This window comes from Cimex lectularius, unplaced genomic scaffold (genome assembly GCF_000648675.2).
Source record: "Cimex lectularius strain Harlan isolate CLEC.00 unplaced genomic scaffold, Clec_2.1 scaffold23, whole genome shotgun sequence".
NCBI classification, from domain to species: Eukaryota; Metazoa; Arthropoda; class Insecta; order Hemiptera; family Cimicidae; genus Cimex; species Cimex lectularius.
Window position 1 is genome coordinate 1,067,208 of NW_019392690.1, and position 17,633 is coordinate 1,084,840.

General features: G+C 39.8%; 1 protein-coding gene across 1 annotated transcript; it reads right to left on the reverse strand.

Annotated features, from left to right (window-relative positions):
* Positions 1–4,448: 4,448 nt before the first annotated feature.
* On the reverse strand, positions 4,449–17,624 carry LOC106662608 (disrupted in renal carcinoma protein 2 homolog). The gene is made up of 10 exons (XM_014386812.2): positions 16,946–17,624; positions 11,854–12,007; positions 11,702–11,792; positions 11,512–11,624; positions 11,303–11,455; positions 11,104–11,242; positions 10,937–11,045; positions 10,677–10,863; positions 7,563–7,748; positions 4,449–4,599 (listed from the first exon to the last, which is right to left on the reverse strand). Exons 1-10 carry the CDS (start codon positions 17,129–17,131, stop codon positions 4,487–4,489), a joined length of 1,431 nt encoding a protein of 476 aa, XP_014242298.1. The 5' UTR covers positions 17,132–17,624; the 3' UTR covers positions 4,449–4,486.
* Positions 17,625–17,633: the final 9 nt, after the last annotated feature.

A 17,633-nucleotide genomic window follows, 5' to 3' on the forward strand; every position in this document is an offset into this window, starting at 1 on the left:
CAATGGTATCAACAGATTTGCCCAAAACCTTTCAGTTTGGAGGGATCCTTGTTTATTTGAAGCAAGGTCGTGAAATCTTACAAAATCAGAAAAAGGGGAATAACTCCGAAACTGTTGAGATTGAACCATAGTTAATTATGACTTTTTGGTTCCATTTTGAATGTAGAATCTAGTGTCAAAATTTGTAACACGGTAGCCGAACACCCAGTGTAGGGTCGAATCTACTTGAGTACATATGTGAGCAAAGCGACTGCTCGTGGCAAACCGCGAGAAACACCTTCTTCGGTGTTTTAGTGGTCTGGGAACAGACTTTGGTTTTAACCGTACCAACGTCCAAGTTAGGCTGAGGAGGCTATCGACAACAAGGTCATTTCAGCAACTTGTGCAATTTTAACCTAAACTTCCGCCATCGACGCTCTTGTACTGCACACATTCACTCATAAAAATAAATACTAAACAGTTTGTAGTGCATGAGAGACACTTAGTTTTAGTTTAATTTAAAGTTGTAGAAAAAGTGTATAGACTGGGAGGGAAGAAATGTGAGACAGACGGATCCCATTTCGCGCGACGGACGTTGAGTCAGTCTTGTTCTAACGCTGGGAAGAAGATGATCGCGGCCGTCTTGCTGATACTGGGTGAGTGTATTGTGTTTTGTCCCTCTCAGGCTGAGTAGTTTAGGCAATCCTGTCTTCGTAGAATAGTTTGGGGAATTGTAACACCTGTAGTTAGGGACCCAAGCCTTTGCTGTAAGGTCATGTGTAATTCTGGAACCTGCACTTGATAGGAAGCCCCCGTATACCATTATTGTATAATCGACAAGAAACAAAATTCATTTATGTAATTTCTTTAAGGATAATAAAATGTTAGTATAGTAAGTAGTAGTTAATTGTTTTCCAAGGGCCAACCTAACACAGTTAAAAAATCTAATACCAAACTTAGTATGTATACAGTATAAGGATTACCTGCAATAAATGAATTGAAAATTCTATATAGAAAGAATTGCCCCAGTTTACTCCAGAAAAAAGAAAGGCCCTAAAGACTTGATTCTCATATCGGGCTATGGCGCAAAAGTATATGTCGTGGGTCAACCGCGTATGGCCAATTCGAAGTCGGGTTAGGATGAACCTTTTTCTTTTTTCTAAAGGATAGTTCTTCTCGCTAAATTGTTGTTAGCAACTACCCGGATTTCGAGAATCAAACGCTCATCATCAGGATGAAGAATTACACACTACGTCTCTCGACGTGAATTGTAGGTGAGACTTGTAAATCCCCAGCCAACGCGACTTTCCAATGAAAAACTGGTTTTTAATGCCATTCAATTTTGAACGTGCGAAAAACGCGAATTACAACACAACGAAATATTATCTAAATACATAAGAAAATTAAGTTTAAATACGCGTCAAAAACCACGGAGTAAAAACACGCTGTGGACCGGCAATGACCTCAGCTATTTTTCGACCACTAAACTTCCCATATTATGTATATTAGAAAATAGTTCAACCTTTAAGAGTTTACACTGATTGGTCTGCGAGTCTGTGAATTCATGCTGAACTGACACTGAGTCAATTGGGCCCGTCTTCACCCGCGGGTTTCTTGAACTACCCGGTTCTTCACTGAAGATGACGGTTCAGCATGAATTACTTTAAGTTTAAAACTATTCAAGCACAAGTGATGGTCATATTTTGTTAATGGTTATTTCAATAAAATAATTGGAGTCAAATGAGACAGTGAAGAAAAAATTTGCGCCATTTTTTTCTTCACTGTCTCATTTGACTGTAATAAATCATCGAGGTCGTCTTTTGTTTTAACACCGCCGACTTAATCAGACGGGGACGTGAAACGTGTTTGGGACTCTTGTTTGTTTATAATGGAGTCAATAAAAAGGAAAAGAACAACATCGGCGTGTGACAAGTATATAAACAAACGGGAAAAGAACCGGGCCCGAGGCTGTTACGCCAGCCTAGTCCGACGCCCAAACACGGCCACTGCAGTAGAAAATGACAAACGTACGAATCACCCACGATGACACAAAAGTAACAATTTTCCTAGAGAGAGACGAAAAGAACTTGTAAATCTTTTAAGGGCTGTAAAAAAAAGGTGTTCTCCGTTTCTATAAAATCCCAATTTCATTCTTCACGGTAAAACGGCGTAAAAATTACTTCTGCATCTCCTGGCAGCTTCGAGTCAACAAAATGATTTTTTTCTTTCCTCTTCCCCCTTTAAACTACAATTACAAAATGCGGATAGCGAAGCAGGTATAGGGATTACTCTGGGATAACTTTATACGTTCGAGGTGGTTTGCAAAGGAACAATAGGGACCACCAACAACCAAAAAGAAACTAAAACTGTCAGCCTTACTTTCACTGCGAAACCTGAACCCCTCTTTAATCTGGTTCACGCATTTCACGGCTACCCGGCATTATCGATGTTGAAACGGGGTGGTCTCTGAGAAGGACGCGTTCTATGCTCGTACACGCGGCCAAAATATTTTTTCAGTGAATTTCGACTAAAAATCAATACTGATTTCGAGTGATATGCATTTAGTAGAAGTACAACCAGGAACTCTGATTGCTGTACCAATAGTCTGGGCCGATAAAATAAGCAGATAACAAAACAGAAAAATTCACGGAAATACAGACTCGCATAACTCGAGCGATGAGAACATGCCCCACAGCTGGTATGGAGAAAATATTGGAATTAATCCTCCTCCACCATATGATAATGGTGACTGCACGGAAAACTATTATTAACATTATCAAAGAGAAACCTCCAACAGGGCTAAAACTAAAATGGAGACATAGCAAATCCTTAATGAATGCGGTATGGGGTGAAATTAATGTCCAACGCCCGTACCAAACTGATTGTCCTACTGAGAGATCTTTGAGTGGACTAAGGTACATTAAAGGAGTTCTTCTGTCGCCACATTTGCTCCATTTATTGGGGACAGCTTCGTGTTAATACATACTAATGCATCGATCGCATGTAGCTCGATCACGCAGAGGTTGTAAGGGTTTACCGTAGGACATGAATGGATCACGATAAAGAGACGGGTAAGACTCACGGGTTTTTTGAAATACTCAAACGCGTTTCGGTATTGCGCCATCTTCAGTGAGGAACTGTCTGTAACGTTGTCTGTTAGGTTCGACTTGTCGTTGGGGCCGTCGGTTGTCGCTAGGGGCGTTAACCGGTCAAATCACCACCGCAACGCCATGACAACGCCTCTTAGCAATTCTTCACTGAAGATGGCAATACCGAAACGCTTTTAACCGCGAGGTACGACAACTAGAGACAATCGTTTTATTGCTCTTATCGCAGTACGGGCTGTTATGTTACGGCTTCCTGGCTTCCTTAATAGGTATCATGTTTTCTACTACTGGAGAAGCATCGAGTAGAAAGGCATTCCCAAATCCTCATCTCGCTTGGACAGTTGAGCAATGGGGCAGTTATTTTCACTGAAGATACCCCGTTTGGTTTGTGACAATCAGATGATTGGGACCGTATATGAGGAGAACTTTGCTTCACGTGCCATGCGAGAGTCACAAGCCTTTTCAAAGACGGTTATGGTATGGGGTGGAATCAACGCCCGTGCCCGAATGGATCTTTGCACTAATTAAGGGGGTTCTTCTGGAAGATTTCGGTCCAATTCGCTCTCCATTTATAGGACAAAACTTCGTGTTTGTCGAACGTATGTACCTCCAGTCGTCATTACCCATTACTTGGGGTTCTTACTCCCATTACATAGAGATCATACCAAACACTTATGGTAGATGATAAAGAGAAGGGTTAAACAGCGTTCGCCGTCTCCAACCAGCGAGAACAGCTTCAAACCTCAGAAAAAGATTTTGTTTTACAAGACAACTTCTAGTCCAATTAATTATTCTTTTCATCTAAAGTTTTTGTTGACATGAAAAATTAGTGTCACGAGCGGGATTCGAACCCACGACCTTTGTCTTAATATGCCGCTGCTCTTCTAACCACTTGAGCTATCGTGACTTCGATCCCCTCGGACACCAACTTTCCATCTCAACCTACAACCGTTCGAATTTTCCCTCTTTAAAGGAAAAAATATCTCGCCGAAAATCAAATCCTGATTAGACGTTTGAAAAATGGCAAAAAGAAGGGAAAATTCGAAAGGTTGTATAGGTTAAGATGGGGAGTTGGTGTCCGAGGGGATCGAAGTCACGATAGCTCAAGTGGTTAGAAGAGCAGCGGCGTATTGAGACGCAAGTTCGAATCCCGCTCGTAACAGTACTTTTTCATCTCAACAAAAACCTTAGATGAAAAGAATAATTAATATGGTCAATTATGGTCACTAAACAGATAGACAAACTTCTAGTTTGAAGTTGTTTGTTTTTTGACTTAACTACATAATATAATGTAAAAATATTAGTTTTATATATGCTTAGAAGTATCAATGTGTATAGGAATTGATTATTGTCAGTACAATAAATTAAACTAGAAAACGCTGACGTGGTAAGATGTGTGTTTAATGTTTTCCGACATCTAAGACCAATCTTTTGTAATTTCCTTTGACATATATTAACAGAAACAAAGCTATGAGTCCAAAGACGACCATACAATAATTCATCCAGCCGACATCTGAAACAAGAAAGGTATTTTAATTTTAAAAAAGTATTCCAAGATGGAAGACAAAATTTAAATAGTTTTATGTGGTGATTAGTGACCGTTAGTCGATTATTCGGAAATCGTGAGATGCGGTCTGGTGTGACGTAGGTTTCAGAAAAACATTTTCTTTATCGTCCCAACGTTTCGATCTTTATTGAGATCATCTTCAGGGCTCAAAATGTTTGTTTTCTGCGTAATTGTGCCATCCTTGTGTATCGTGTTGAGAGTGCCAGTGAGGTACCAACTCTCAATAAAGATCGAAACGTTGGTACGATAAAGAAAATGTTTTTCTAAAACCTACGTCACACCAGACCGCATCTCACGATCTCCGAATAATCATCTTTAAATAGTTTATTTATCTATTTTCTAATTTTAAGCCCTTCAACCACTTAATTTTTTATTCAGTTCAAAGTTAGGCCAAAAATTAATATTCATTCCAATGTTATTGTCATTACTTATGGGAAAAGGAAGATTTTTTGATACCAAAAATACTATTCGACGGAATCATTGGTCTATTGGGTATTTTAATTGTGGCTTATGACAGGAAAAACAAACGGGATAACAGACATCTAGTAAAATAGTTTCAAACAAATTATAAATATTTTCACATAACATGTTACCATAAAAAAACCAAGACATTTAATTACTCCGTACAAAAAATGTGGAATAATGTGTTGAAGATTGTTAAGCATAATTTGTAATGAGATTCTACGCTTGATCGGGTCTGCCAGATAAAACCAGAGATTAAGCAAGCTAAGATGATCGAAGACATCCAAAACTGAAATGGTAAAAAAATCACTATAAACACATAAGCTTCAAGCGTTTAGCTATATCGGTTCTAAATCAATCAAAAACTAGCGGAACTCGCCTAAAACGATCGCCGCTATATTCTTTACACTGCACCGTCAAATCAAATGGGTTATAATTAAAGCAATGTGGAACAATAAAGACTGGAAGAATGATCGTGAGTTCAAAGGAAAATCTAATCCATGTAGTGTAGTATAGTTAGTGCACTAGCTTAATGTTAGCCCTTCTTCAATATATCTGGGAAAAACTTTTCATTCGCAAACATTTCGATTTGGACTGGAAAGAATGTTGACTCTGCGGGATGAACCTGACGCAGCGCAAAGCAACGCCTTATCACATATGTGGGATGCACGCCAAGCGACAGTTGCACGGTATCTCTCAGTAGTCATTTGCCGAAGTATTCGCGAAATGGATAGCTCTGAGGAAGGCATGGTTCAAAAGAGAACAGAAAAACTTGGGGGAACTGAACCTTACTAGAGATGTATCTGGCGAATATTGATGCGTTGACTGGAAAAGGCAAAAAATACTGATTCCACCTGGATTTTCGGATGACAAACAACAATTTGGAGATGCCTGCATGGATCAAGCAGAAGTATTTTTACCATGCTCAAAAAAAACCAATACTCAATCTTTCAATTTTGTACATTCATGTTGACGGATTTTGCGCATACAATTTCTTGAAAAGAGGTGATGATGAATTTCGTAATGGATTGGGTTGAACCACCCGATGCTATTCGGCGAAAATCTGGCCAGTGGAGATCTTCGCTGTAAAACGTGTAGAATCGAGCGGTGCTGAATCACGTCAGACAAAATGTGTACTGTAAAGGTGGCCATTCACGATCGCTCCAAATGGAACCGCCCAAGCCGTTTAGCTCCATTTGGAGTGCCTGAAACTTGACGGGGTATTCACGACCGCTCCATCGCCAGTCGCTCCGAACGTCATCTAGTGAATTACCTTCTCAAAATGGACGACGATCTCTTGTACTACGCTGCTGTTTGTTTATATATTAAAAGCATAAAACCGAAGAGGAAATGGTGTTAGAAGTGGCTCCTGAAGCCGTAATACACACATCAATTTGATGAAAGATCTTTCCCTTGAACCCGCTGATTGGAGGATTCATTATCTTTAGTGTTCTATTGACCAAATTACGTCTTTCAATTAATCTTTTCTTGTAAGGTTTTGGTTGAAATGAAAAGCTAGTGCCACGAGAGGGATTTGAATCCATAACCTTCGGATAAATACGGCGCTGCTCTACCACTTCAGCTATCGTGACTTCGATCCTCTCGGACACCAAAAAATGGCAAAAAGAGGGAAAATTCGAAAGATAGATTGAGATGAGAAGTTGGTGTCCGAGTGGATCGAACTATCGAAGTCACGATAGTTCAAGTGGTTAACGCAACGGCGTATTTAGCCGAATGTCTTGGATTCGAATCCCGCTCGTGACACTATTTTTTCATTTCGATCAAAACCTTACAAAAAAAAGATTAACGTCTTATTTATATTTACTCCAGCTTGTTACCCCCTTGATTAGAAAACAAAAGACAGTCATGAGAGAAATCATCACTCTGCATGAAAGGTTGGCAGCCACATTACGTTCTCTAAGTTCACTTAAGTTCTCTACGACGATTTCTGCTCAGCGCTTAGGGGTTATCAATACTGCATCTCCCGTTGCATTTGTATCCTTTGTTTTGAAATGGTCGACCAACCGGTGTTGAGGACCGAATTTCTTTTATTTCTATTGTGGTAATCATTGTCCACCACATTCCATAAATATTGTAAACTTTCATACAATTCAATCACCTCAACAATAAAATCTCGATTGGATGTCATTGCCAATAAAGAATAAACGTTTTCGACTTTTTGAGAATGTACGACGGAGATGTTTGGTCAGTGCCAGAAAGACGGAGATTGCGATGGAATATTCGGCACAGCCGGGCACGCCAGTTCAGTTTTGCCATTGACGTGGTTTTTGGAACGGCGTCGCTCCGTTTGGACTGCTAGGAGCGATCGTGAATGGCCACCTTAATAGATATGAAAAATTGAACATCGGGTTGACGTGCGATGGCGCTGCATCATGTCGCGTTGCGTTCTGACGCCAGCTGCGACGGCAACGTCAATTAATACTCACTCGCTCTTGGAAATATGTAAAGCTCTGCGTAAATCAAGCATGTGCAGAAATTTGATATGGCCATCATGCAGCCGGCGGTGATTTCTTCGGAAATCGGGTAATTGACCTCGGCAGCCAGCTCGTAGTAGAGGGCCGGTGAAGCCCAAAGAACCGACAGCCCGCCGATTACAACTATCGAAAAAGTACCTAGGAAAATGAAATAAATATGTAAAGAAAACACAGGCATTAAGAATTTATTAACATAAAATAATTTGTGGTGTAACATAAATCCGTAGTGATTTTACTAATCGACTTGTTCTGATGCGAGATTCGGATATTGAAGATGACCAAAGAATTTTTAGAGCGTCACGAAATAATTGAAAACTTCGAAATTGTTAAACCAACGAAATAAAATCACTGGCAAGTTAAAACAAGGCGCTATTTAAGCAAAGACTAAGCTGAGCTTTGAACTGAGCAGCTAGAAGAAGATAGAATAACTGTTTCGTGAAACAAGTAATGAACGAACATACAGCATACGATAGGTGGATGGAGCATAAATACACGCTCAGTTAATAAAGAACCGATTCCTACTTTATGAATGAAGGTATGAGGTTAGGTCAGACATTAACAAAAGAAATGTATTGGTCTAATTTAAATAAAAAGTACTTAAATATAGAAAATAACCAGCATGAATTGAACCATGCCCACTTTGTCTGTTACCTAAATCCTAATGGCTAACTGTCATACTAAATGTGCTATTCGATTCGACTTAACAGGAAAAGAGGCTACACACATACCGTTTATCTGTCCAGTTCACCATGTGTGACATCATGTCTGAGTGATAAACGTGAGGACTGCGAAGTTTACACAGGTTCGGATCACCTTTGCAACGATTAACTGCGCAGCTTATGCATTTATCGTACAGCCTGCTTAATTACGTCTGGCTTCTGTTCTTTAATCATGTAAAAAAGATGCACTTGTAGTATTTACGAAATGAAACCGGTTTTGAAAACTACTTCCAGTTTTCAGGAACAGTAGAGTAGAATTAGTCTGACATGAGGTGACATTGCTTTTCTCAAAACTGTGTCCTTTTTTTCCAACAAGGGGACGCTCTTTGAACAGTATCATTTGAAATATATTTCCATTCTTAAATGATTTGTAAAATAATTACTTCTCCCTCGTAAAGTAACTGGTAATCAATCGGTAAAACCATTCTTTGCAGATACCAAACTTTGCACTATCCTCCTTCTTCAAGCAAAACAGCCAACAAACAAACTGTGGCTCTTGTTTTTCCCTAACCCATTGTGCCCTTCGCCAAACGTGACAGAACTGAAGAAAATATTGGACAGAACTGAGGCAGTTCAATTAATTGTACAGATTTGTATACAACTGTGCAGATAAAGTAAAAAAATTATTCAGATATCGTGAGATGTGGTCTGGTGTGGTGTAGGTTTCAGAAAAACATTTTCTTTATCGTGCCAACGTTTCGATCTTTATTGAGCCCTGAAGATGATCTCAATAAAGATCGAAACGTTGGCACGATAAAGAAAATGTTTTTCTGAAACCTACACCACACCAGACCGCATCTCACGATATCTGAATAATTATCAATTAACGTTCACTAATCTCTACACTTAAAGTAAAAATGAGTACCCCCTCAATACAGGTCCAATTCCCTTAAATCGAGCCATGTTAACTAGACGATTCTAACAGACATACGCCATCATTTTTCTCGTTCTCAGGCGACAACAGAATTAATAAGATTTACCCAAAGATCGTGAATACCTCTTTTAGGAGTATGTAGAGGAAAACTGAGAACGCTGAGCAGTGTTTTAGAGTTATTTCAGAAATGGCATCAGAACCCACTACCGAAAGAGTTTTTAAGGAAATTATTTTGGATATAATTGCATCATAAGGAATAGAGATAACGGAATTGGAATCTGAGGAGGTTATCACGGCTATTGATGGCATACCATGTCCATACATCAAACAGGACCACTACGATGCCTTTCTTCTGATTCAGTTCTTTCTTTGGGGCAGTATAAAATACGCTCATAAACAACTCCCGCTACTTGAGCTTTAATTGCACTGTGAAAATGTTAGAATACTGTGTTTTAGGTGGCTCAGATGGTTTGCAATGAGATAAACCTGAACCCTGGTCGATTCTGGCAGAGACGTCGGCTGGAGTGACCGGAGACGAAAAATCTGCTACTGTAAATAGTTAAAAGATGAAATGTATTATAAATGCTCACGACGATTCAATCGATTAGCTCCACCTTAATACATCAAAAATTAGTTGAAAACTCATAAGACAATAATCACAGCCTGTGTTACACCATCAATTTGACCGTGGTAAAAAGGTGAAGAGGTGTAGGCCATACTGGAACTCTCAGTGTAGGATTGTTGGTTGCGGTTTAGGGTTGAGTTAGGTCATGATGCTGGTTTTTAGGCGGCATATATTGTTAGGGTAGGACGATGAAGAAACGGCTTTAGCCAGTGAATTGGTATGGGAGGAGAGCTTGAAGTAGAAGTTGTGCAATCGTATTTGGACACCGTTACGATGGGATGTCTGTCTTTGACGGTGGTTTAGTTAGTGACTTAAAAAGAACGTTGAGGATGTGACGGAGGACTTTTGATTGAAATGATTGGATTCTTTGGTTAATAGATATTTGGCTGAACCCCATAGTTCGACTCCTAAGTTCAAATCGGTCTTATTCTTGTGTCGTTAGTTTCTTATGTGTACTCATCGTGGATTTGGATCCAGATAGGCATCTGAGTCCGTATCTTCTATTCTTGTCTTTTTTGTTTTATTTGTTCCGTGTAAGTCTGCTGTCCAAGTAGAACCCAAAGTAGAAGATTTGGTTGGATTACCTTACAGTATTTGTGCACTGGAGGGCAGATGCTTCTAAATCTGAACGTCACGTGCCGGCTCTTTTGTTAAAAATGTACAAGTAGGGAAATGACTATATTAAATAGTAAGTATAGGATCATTACAGATCACAAATCCTGAAATCTTGAAAAACACTACGAATATATGTTACAGTTTACTAGACCATATAGTTATAGATGTTCCATTAAAATTACACATAGTTCAAATGAAGCTGAAAATGTCCATTCTCTGAGCTACACTCGTACCTTTGTTGAATTCCAACGTTCTTGTCGTCAAAAGGAGTATCCATATGAACATAAAATCGGAAAACGCCATTAGGACAATAAGGATCGTCTTTATATGCCCGGGTCGGAGATCTGAAGCTTTGCTTACGGACAAACCCATGAGGCAACTGCAGATAATTGTCCAAAAACCTAGTTGTGCCGTCTCTTTCTTGAAAGGACAAACGCTGAGTATATTTGTAAAAATGCAAAGTAACTTAAATCTTTATACGCCGTCCAAAAACCTGTGAAATTCCTGTTTGGGCGAAAATTATTGTTAGAAGCGATAGCCATGGTCCAGATATTCCTGAGCAAAGTCCATTCGCTAAAGACAGTTTCCAAAATTCTAAATTGCTGAAAACAAATAAGATGTGTTTTACTAATCGTTTAAATTGACCAGCGTTGTGTTTACCTTAGTGTCCCTTTGATCGCTTTGAGAAAAGGAGATTCTTGAGTCATTCTCAAAATGGACGATCTGCTAGCTGGTACTTTAGGTTTATCCGGAAACGTGAACAAAATCAAGAGAAACAATAGCAGTTCCATTGCAAAACCTATCTCGCAAATAATTTGAGATAAATCAAGTATAATTTGGGAAGGGGGGAAGTACTAACACATAATGAGATATTGTAGGATCTGTTGACGTATTAAAGTTCGTCCGGACGAAAGCTGCAGTTTATCTTCAAATGCGGAAGGCTCATTCACGACGAACGGGCCAATTAAGTAACTGCCTGCAATTCCTAAAAGTGACAGGGACGTGCCGATGCCTAAAAATGTTCTCTCTTTATAAAAATTTATTGAACAATTTAAAAATAATTAAAACCTGTCGCGGACGTTCTTTGGTTTGGTTGGAACCAAGTCGAAGAGAGCTGGACGATGGCAGGAGAAAGGATGACACCTCCGATGGAGTTGAGTATCGCGCCGAAATGCGCAAAACTTTAATTAATTTATTAATGTTTTTAATATAATTAATTAATATAATTTCTTTAACCAGACGGTTTAACATTACCTACAGTGTAAAAAGCTCCTCTTTTGTCGTCAAAAGACGGATTCCCGATCCCGACATGCACAGGAATGAGGAGAGTACAAACGATGTTCTCAGCCCTTTTATAAAACATGATCAACGGATATAATGAAGTGAAAATTTTTTATACAATAAACATACCTTTTTCTTTTAATAGCCAACAACAAGGTGCTATGAAGAACAGGAAAGTTATACTTCCCCAGTTATTAAGTAATGCGATTGTGCTTTCTCGCCAGGTCGGAAAGGCATAAAGCGCAGATTTAGCTATAGGACTCCACGTATTCCATACAATCACCTAAAATAAAGATTTCATACAGCAATAACAGTGAAAAAAAATTATTTTAAGTTAAGGAGTATGGCATTCAGCAATAACTTAGCCTATCTTTATTCCCGGGTCAAGACCTTATTACCCTTAAAATTTTCCGACATTTACCCAAACAAGCAATACTGTACAATACAACTATTTACAATGCAATATTTCGCACAACCTTGGTTTACCTAGGTTTTCCATTCAGTGGAAACTATTTTTAAGAACCCAATACCAAACCACACAAATCCCCTTGTGCGCCATCCTCTTAGATCAATATCCTTCGTAACATTGGCATATGTCGCCCACACAACTCACCATCTTCCTATCCTGTCTCCCCTGAAGAATTAAACACCCAATTTGTCTCGCCTAACTCTTCTTCATCAATGCCTGTCCCCATACCCGCTCCCTCTGGTCCCTCATGCAGTTCGTCTAACTTCTATTTCTCCTATCTAACCCCAGCCGAAGTCCTCGAGGCCATAACTAAATCCCACTCCAATGCCATTGGAGTTGATGGCATGCCTATCCATTTTCTTAAACTCTGCCTCCCAATATTACTGTTTTTCCGACAGCATGGCAAAAAGCTCTTGTCCACCCTGTCAATAAAACCCCCAACCCATCCTCTCCTACAGACTACCGTCCCATTTCCATCCTCTCAAACCTGTCCAAGCCCCTAGAAAGATTAGTCCAAGCACAAGTCTCCAGGCACCTTGAACAGTCCCATCTTCTCAACCCCCTCCAATCTGGCTTCCGCCGAGGTTATTCCACCAATCAGCACTAATAAAAATTACCAGTGACCTCCACTTAGCAATGGACCAACGGAAAGTTACTATACTTGTCCTTCTTGATTTTTCTAAAGCCTTCGATTCTATCCCTCACTCTTCTCTCCTCTCTAAACTCGAATCTTTTTCCTTCTCCGCTAGCACCATCCGTTGGTTCCACTCCTACCTTACCAATCGTCACCAAGCTGTCTCCCTTCGCAATGGCCTTACCTCCTCCTTCCTCCCTCTCAAATCTAGGGTGCCCCAAGGCTCTAGCATCTCTCCTATCCTTTTTTCAATTTATATCAATGATCTGCCCGACTTCATCCAGTCCTATAACTATCGCCTATATGCCGATGACTCCCAAATATACATATACTTCTACCCTTCCGATCTTCACTCGGCCACTCTCAAGATCCAAAAAGACCTAAACTCCATCAACGAATGAGCCCATAAAAATTCCCTTGTCCTCAATCCGTCTAAATCCACCGCCATAATTATCGGGTCCGGGCAACTCCTCAATTCCTTCCCCAGCATCCCACCTCTCATGCTAAATAACCATCCCATCCCCTTCTGCTCTTCGGTTAAAAACCTAGGAGTGACCAAAACCTTTCCTGGCATTCTCACATTTCCCAAATTTCCCAACATTCCATTGCCTCCCTCAGCCTGTTTCGTCGGTCCTGGCTTCTCTTACCTTTCTCCACCTGCAAACTCCTTGTATCCTCCCTTATACTTCCCTTCTTCGATTATAGCTGTTTGGCATACGGTGGTCTTTCAGAGGGGGAGAACGCGCGATTAAAGCGTATTATGAATTGTTGCGTAAGATTTGCGTACGGCACCACACGGGGATCCCGGGTGTCGGGGTTATATTCCCTACTTTCCTGGCTATTCCCCTCCTTCCGTGCACAGTATTTCCTAGGTTGTTTTCTTTTCCAGTCCATCCACACTCGTCGTCCTCCTTACATCATCCAATCCCTCCAATTCAACTCCTCACATCTCACTTGTAAGACCCGTTCATCCCCAATCGACCTTATCCTTCCGCAACATACAGCCCATACCTTCGAAAGATCCTTTCTGATCCGAGCCCCTAAACTCTGGAACTCCCTTCCCCTTTCTATTCGTCACGCTGCCTCCTTTTCCTCCTTTAAATCCCACCTGTATAATCACCTCCTCTCCCTCCAAGCAAAGACCTCACGTTAACATTTGTTATTTTTGTTTAATATTCTCGTAATTTTTTCTTCTGTCCTACCTTATTGGTATACATTGTGCCAAGATTTCTATTTTTTTTTTTTTACTTTTAACTTCATAGAAGGAACTTCCTTTATTTATTTCATGTAAATTATTCTTAGCGGACACCAGTCCCAGAATAAAGTTATTTTTCTTCTTCTTCTTCTTCCTTCCTATTTTATCCAAAATATTTGAACGTCTCCTCCTAAAAAGTCTAATTCTCATATTAGACTTTGCAAACTTAATTCCTAACCATCGATTTGATACTGACCTTCCCATTCTCCTGTTCAGTAAGGTATCAGAGTAATCGACACGATATGTTCGGCTCTAACAAACTGGTCGTTACAGAAGCATTGAACCGAGAGTGGCCTCCTTTACAAGCTAAAACGTATTCTCCCTCACACCTACTATCTCATCCTGAAGACCTTTCTCTCGATGGTTTAAAATGATAATCGGCACCGATATTTCACCCATCATGCCAATCAAAGCTGGCGTTACACAAGGATGTATCCTAGGTCCAATCCTGTACACCATCTACACTGGTGATATACAAGGTCGTAACAAAAGTCTTTGTGCATTAATTAATTGTTGATAATAAAGTTTCCGTTTTAATCCTTATTCGACTCTGGTGAAAACAGTGCATACATCATTGTTTTCTTTGACTAATCCTTTATTTAATTATGTATTCCAACTGACTCTGCCTTATTCCTTTTTATAATTCTCACCGAAAAAGTCGGAAGAAAAAATTATTCGTGGTCTACTGAGGCACTACGGGAAAAAGTACTAAGTGCGAAGGCACCAGCCGAGGAAATTTGTGCAACGGAAGGTGAAAATGTCGTGCAGCGTAACACTGCAGTTTAGGTTCAGGTGGTTCAATTTTGACAACATGGACAACACTCTTCGAGACGAGGGTAGATGTGGTCGCCCTTCAGTGGTGGATGATGCTGAATTACTCGAGTCAGTCAATAAGCATCCATATGCGACCACTCGAAGATTATCGTTCAAAACGCGGGTTTCAAATTCAATGGTAAGCCGCCATTTAAAAAAGCTTAATGTCCGAAATATACGACCCAGATAAGTAAAAGTTTGCTTCAAAACCCAAAATATGATAGATTTTGGAAGAGAACTGTAAAAATGGAAATTTTTTAAAAATACTATCCACCTAAAACAGTGGGTACCGCAAGGCCCAGAGGTTCAAGCGCAGGTTCGCCAAGGACGATTTGGAAAAAAGATTATGCTTTGTGTATGGTGGAATTATGAGGATGTTTTGCACTTTGAGATGGTTCCAGATGGCGGGCTATGAGGCAGAGCTTTACTGTGAAACACTCGAGAGAGTATATGGAGAAGTACCCTGCTTTGCTCAATCGGGATAAAGCGATATTTTAGCAAGACAACGCCCATCGTTGACGTTTAGCGAAAGAAAAATTTCAAAAATGAAGTGTTAGCATCTTGCCCCACCCTTCTTAATCCCTTACGTCGCACCGTCTGATTATGGTCTTTTCCGGTCAATGGAGCATTTTTTTAAAAGGCCGGAACTTCGAAAACTACGAGGATTAGGATCAAATTAGGATGTGAGGAGTTCTTCGCCTCGAAAACCAAGGACTGGTATCACCACCAAATTCAACTTCTGACATTGAGCAATAATTTCCGTGTTTACATTTTATACTGAAATTTAAATAAAACTTAATTTATGCACAAAGACTTTAAGAACCAGTATTTTACCTAGAACACAACCAAGCACCCAACTTGTAAAACCGTAATTCTATCTGCTCAATTCAATTGTATCCTAGCCTCAGAAGCAATCCAACAAATTCTGAACCTCTTTAACGACTGGTGCACTCAGTGGCGGATCAAGTTGAACGAGTAAAACAGCCAACAAGTTAACGCTTACGCTAACGTCATAACTGCCCACCAGTGTTCATAAACAACAAGGTAATAGTACTCTACCCTTGGCCTTTACTTACATGGAGCCCACATAAAGATTAAAACGACAGTTAATTAACTAAAGATATGGACTACTCACACGTATACTGGGACTAAAATAAACCTTAAGCATACATAACAAACTAAATGATTAAAAAACTCTCATCAGACCTATTTTGACCTACGTTTTCGAACCGTGGGGTCAAATCCTACAACATCCAACGAATCCTTTCAATTCAAAGTTTTTCGCTGAGTACCCAACGCTTCCTTCTACGTCACCAATCAAATGATCCTTAAAGATCTTAAAATCCGATTCGTCAAGGATCTGATCCGAACAAGTTTCCTTAATTTCCACTCTACTATCCTTCCACTCCAACCCACTAGCCCAAACACTTTCAACCGATCCACCCCTAAAATCCTCCTCGACGTTTAAAACTACGATGACCTCGCGATCTCCTTTCCTAGTCCTTCAAAAAATTAAACAAGAGATTAGGGGCGTCTGTGGCCGTATCGGTTTAGGCGTTGACACGGCGCTCATCACTGCAAGGTCTTTACCTTGGCCTTTGGGTCCCGGGTTCGAATCCAGCGGCCCTGCATTCGAACCCGACATAGTTAACAATGGGCTTTTTTCAAAAACACCGGCACTCTGAGGGTTGATATGACCTCTGCTGTTGCGAACCCTCGTAAAAAAAAAAAATAATAAAACAGAGTTACAGCTCAGGCTGATTTCTCTACCCACTACCTCCTAGTCTGAAAGATCTGTTAGATTTGTAATAACTATGGTATTTTTAATGTATATTCTTTTTGTACAGTAAGCAATAAATAAAAAATTTTTTAAATAAATTCATCACAATGCTAAGACATATAATTCTCTTTTCTATGTTATAAGAACATAATACATACGAACCCAAAATATTCGGTTCACCCAATTATAAATGTAAATAGTTAGACCAATTAAAAACATAGGAATGACGAACTACTCCAAACGTAGTTTTTAAGCAGTAGTTCTTTTTACCTGGCAAAATGAAGTCATGCTGTACAAGGCCAAAACGTACCACTTCTTCGACGTTGCTTTGCTTATGAAGTCCAAATTGTTCTTCTTTTCGTCTACATAATCGAGCAGAATGTTTTCCTCGCTCTCACAGTCCGAATCGCTAAAAAATAACTTCAAACTAACGCATATCGATGAGAAATCAGTCATATCCGCCCAAACTATGACCTAACGTAAACTCACTAAAATGAGTAAATGTAAATAAATCATATGTTTTGCCCGACTTTTTGGAAGAGGTTATCAAAAACCATTACTGTAGATGTTCATTATCATCCGTTTTCACTCATCCGCGGTTGCCTCCACCCCCCAGTTAAGTTCTATAGGAGAGTGGGAATCCGGCATGGAATAAACTTTATGTATGTTCGTACATTGTATTTTTCTTATTGGAAAAAAAACCCTGAAATATGTGTACTTTACATTCATGACATTGACCATAGACTTATACGATACAGAAAGTGTCTGATTGGTATGCAGGTTTCGAAGCCTGAAATTCAAGATGTTACCTACTACCCGCGTTTCTCGTTATCCGCTGTGTTCCTCCATACGTACCCCCCGCGGATAACGATAGTCTCTAGTACTATTTTTCTTTCATATTATCGAAAATTATATCGTGTTATCCCTTTTCGCCTAACCATGATTTGATTAAACAATA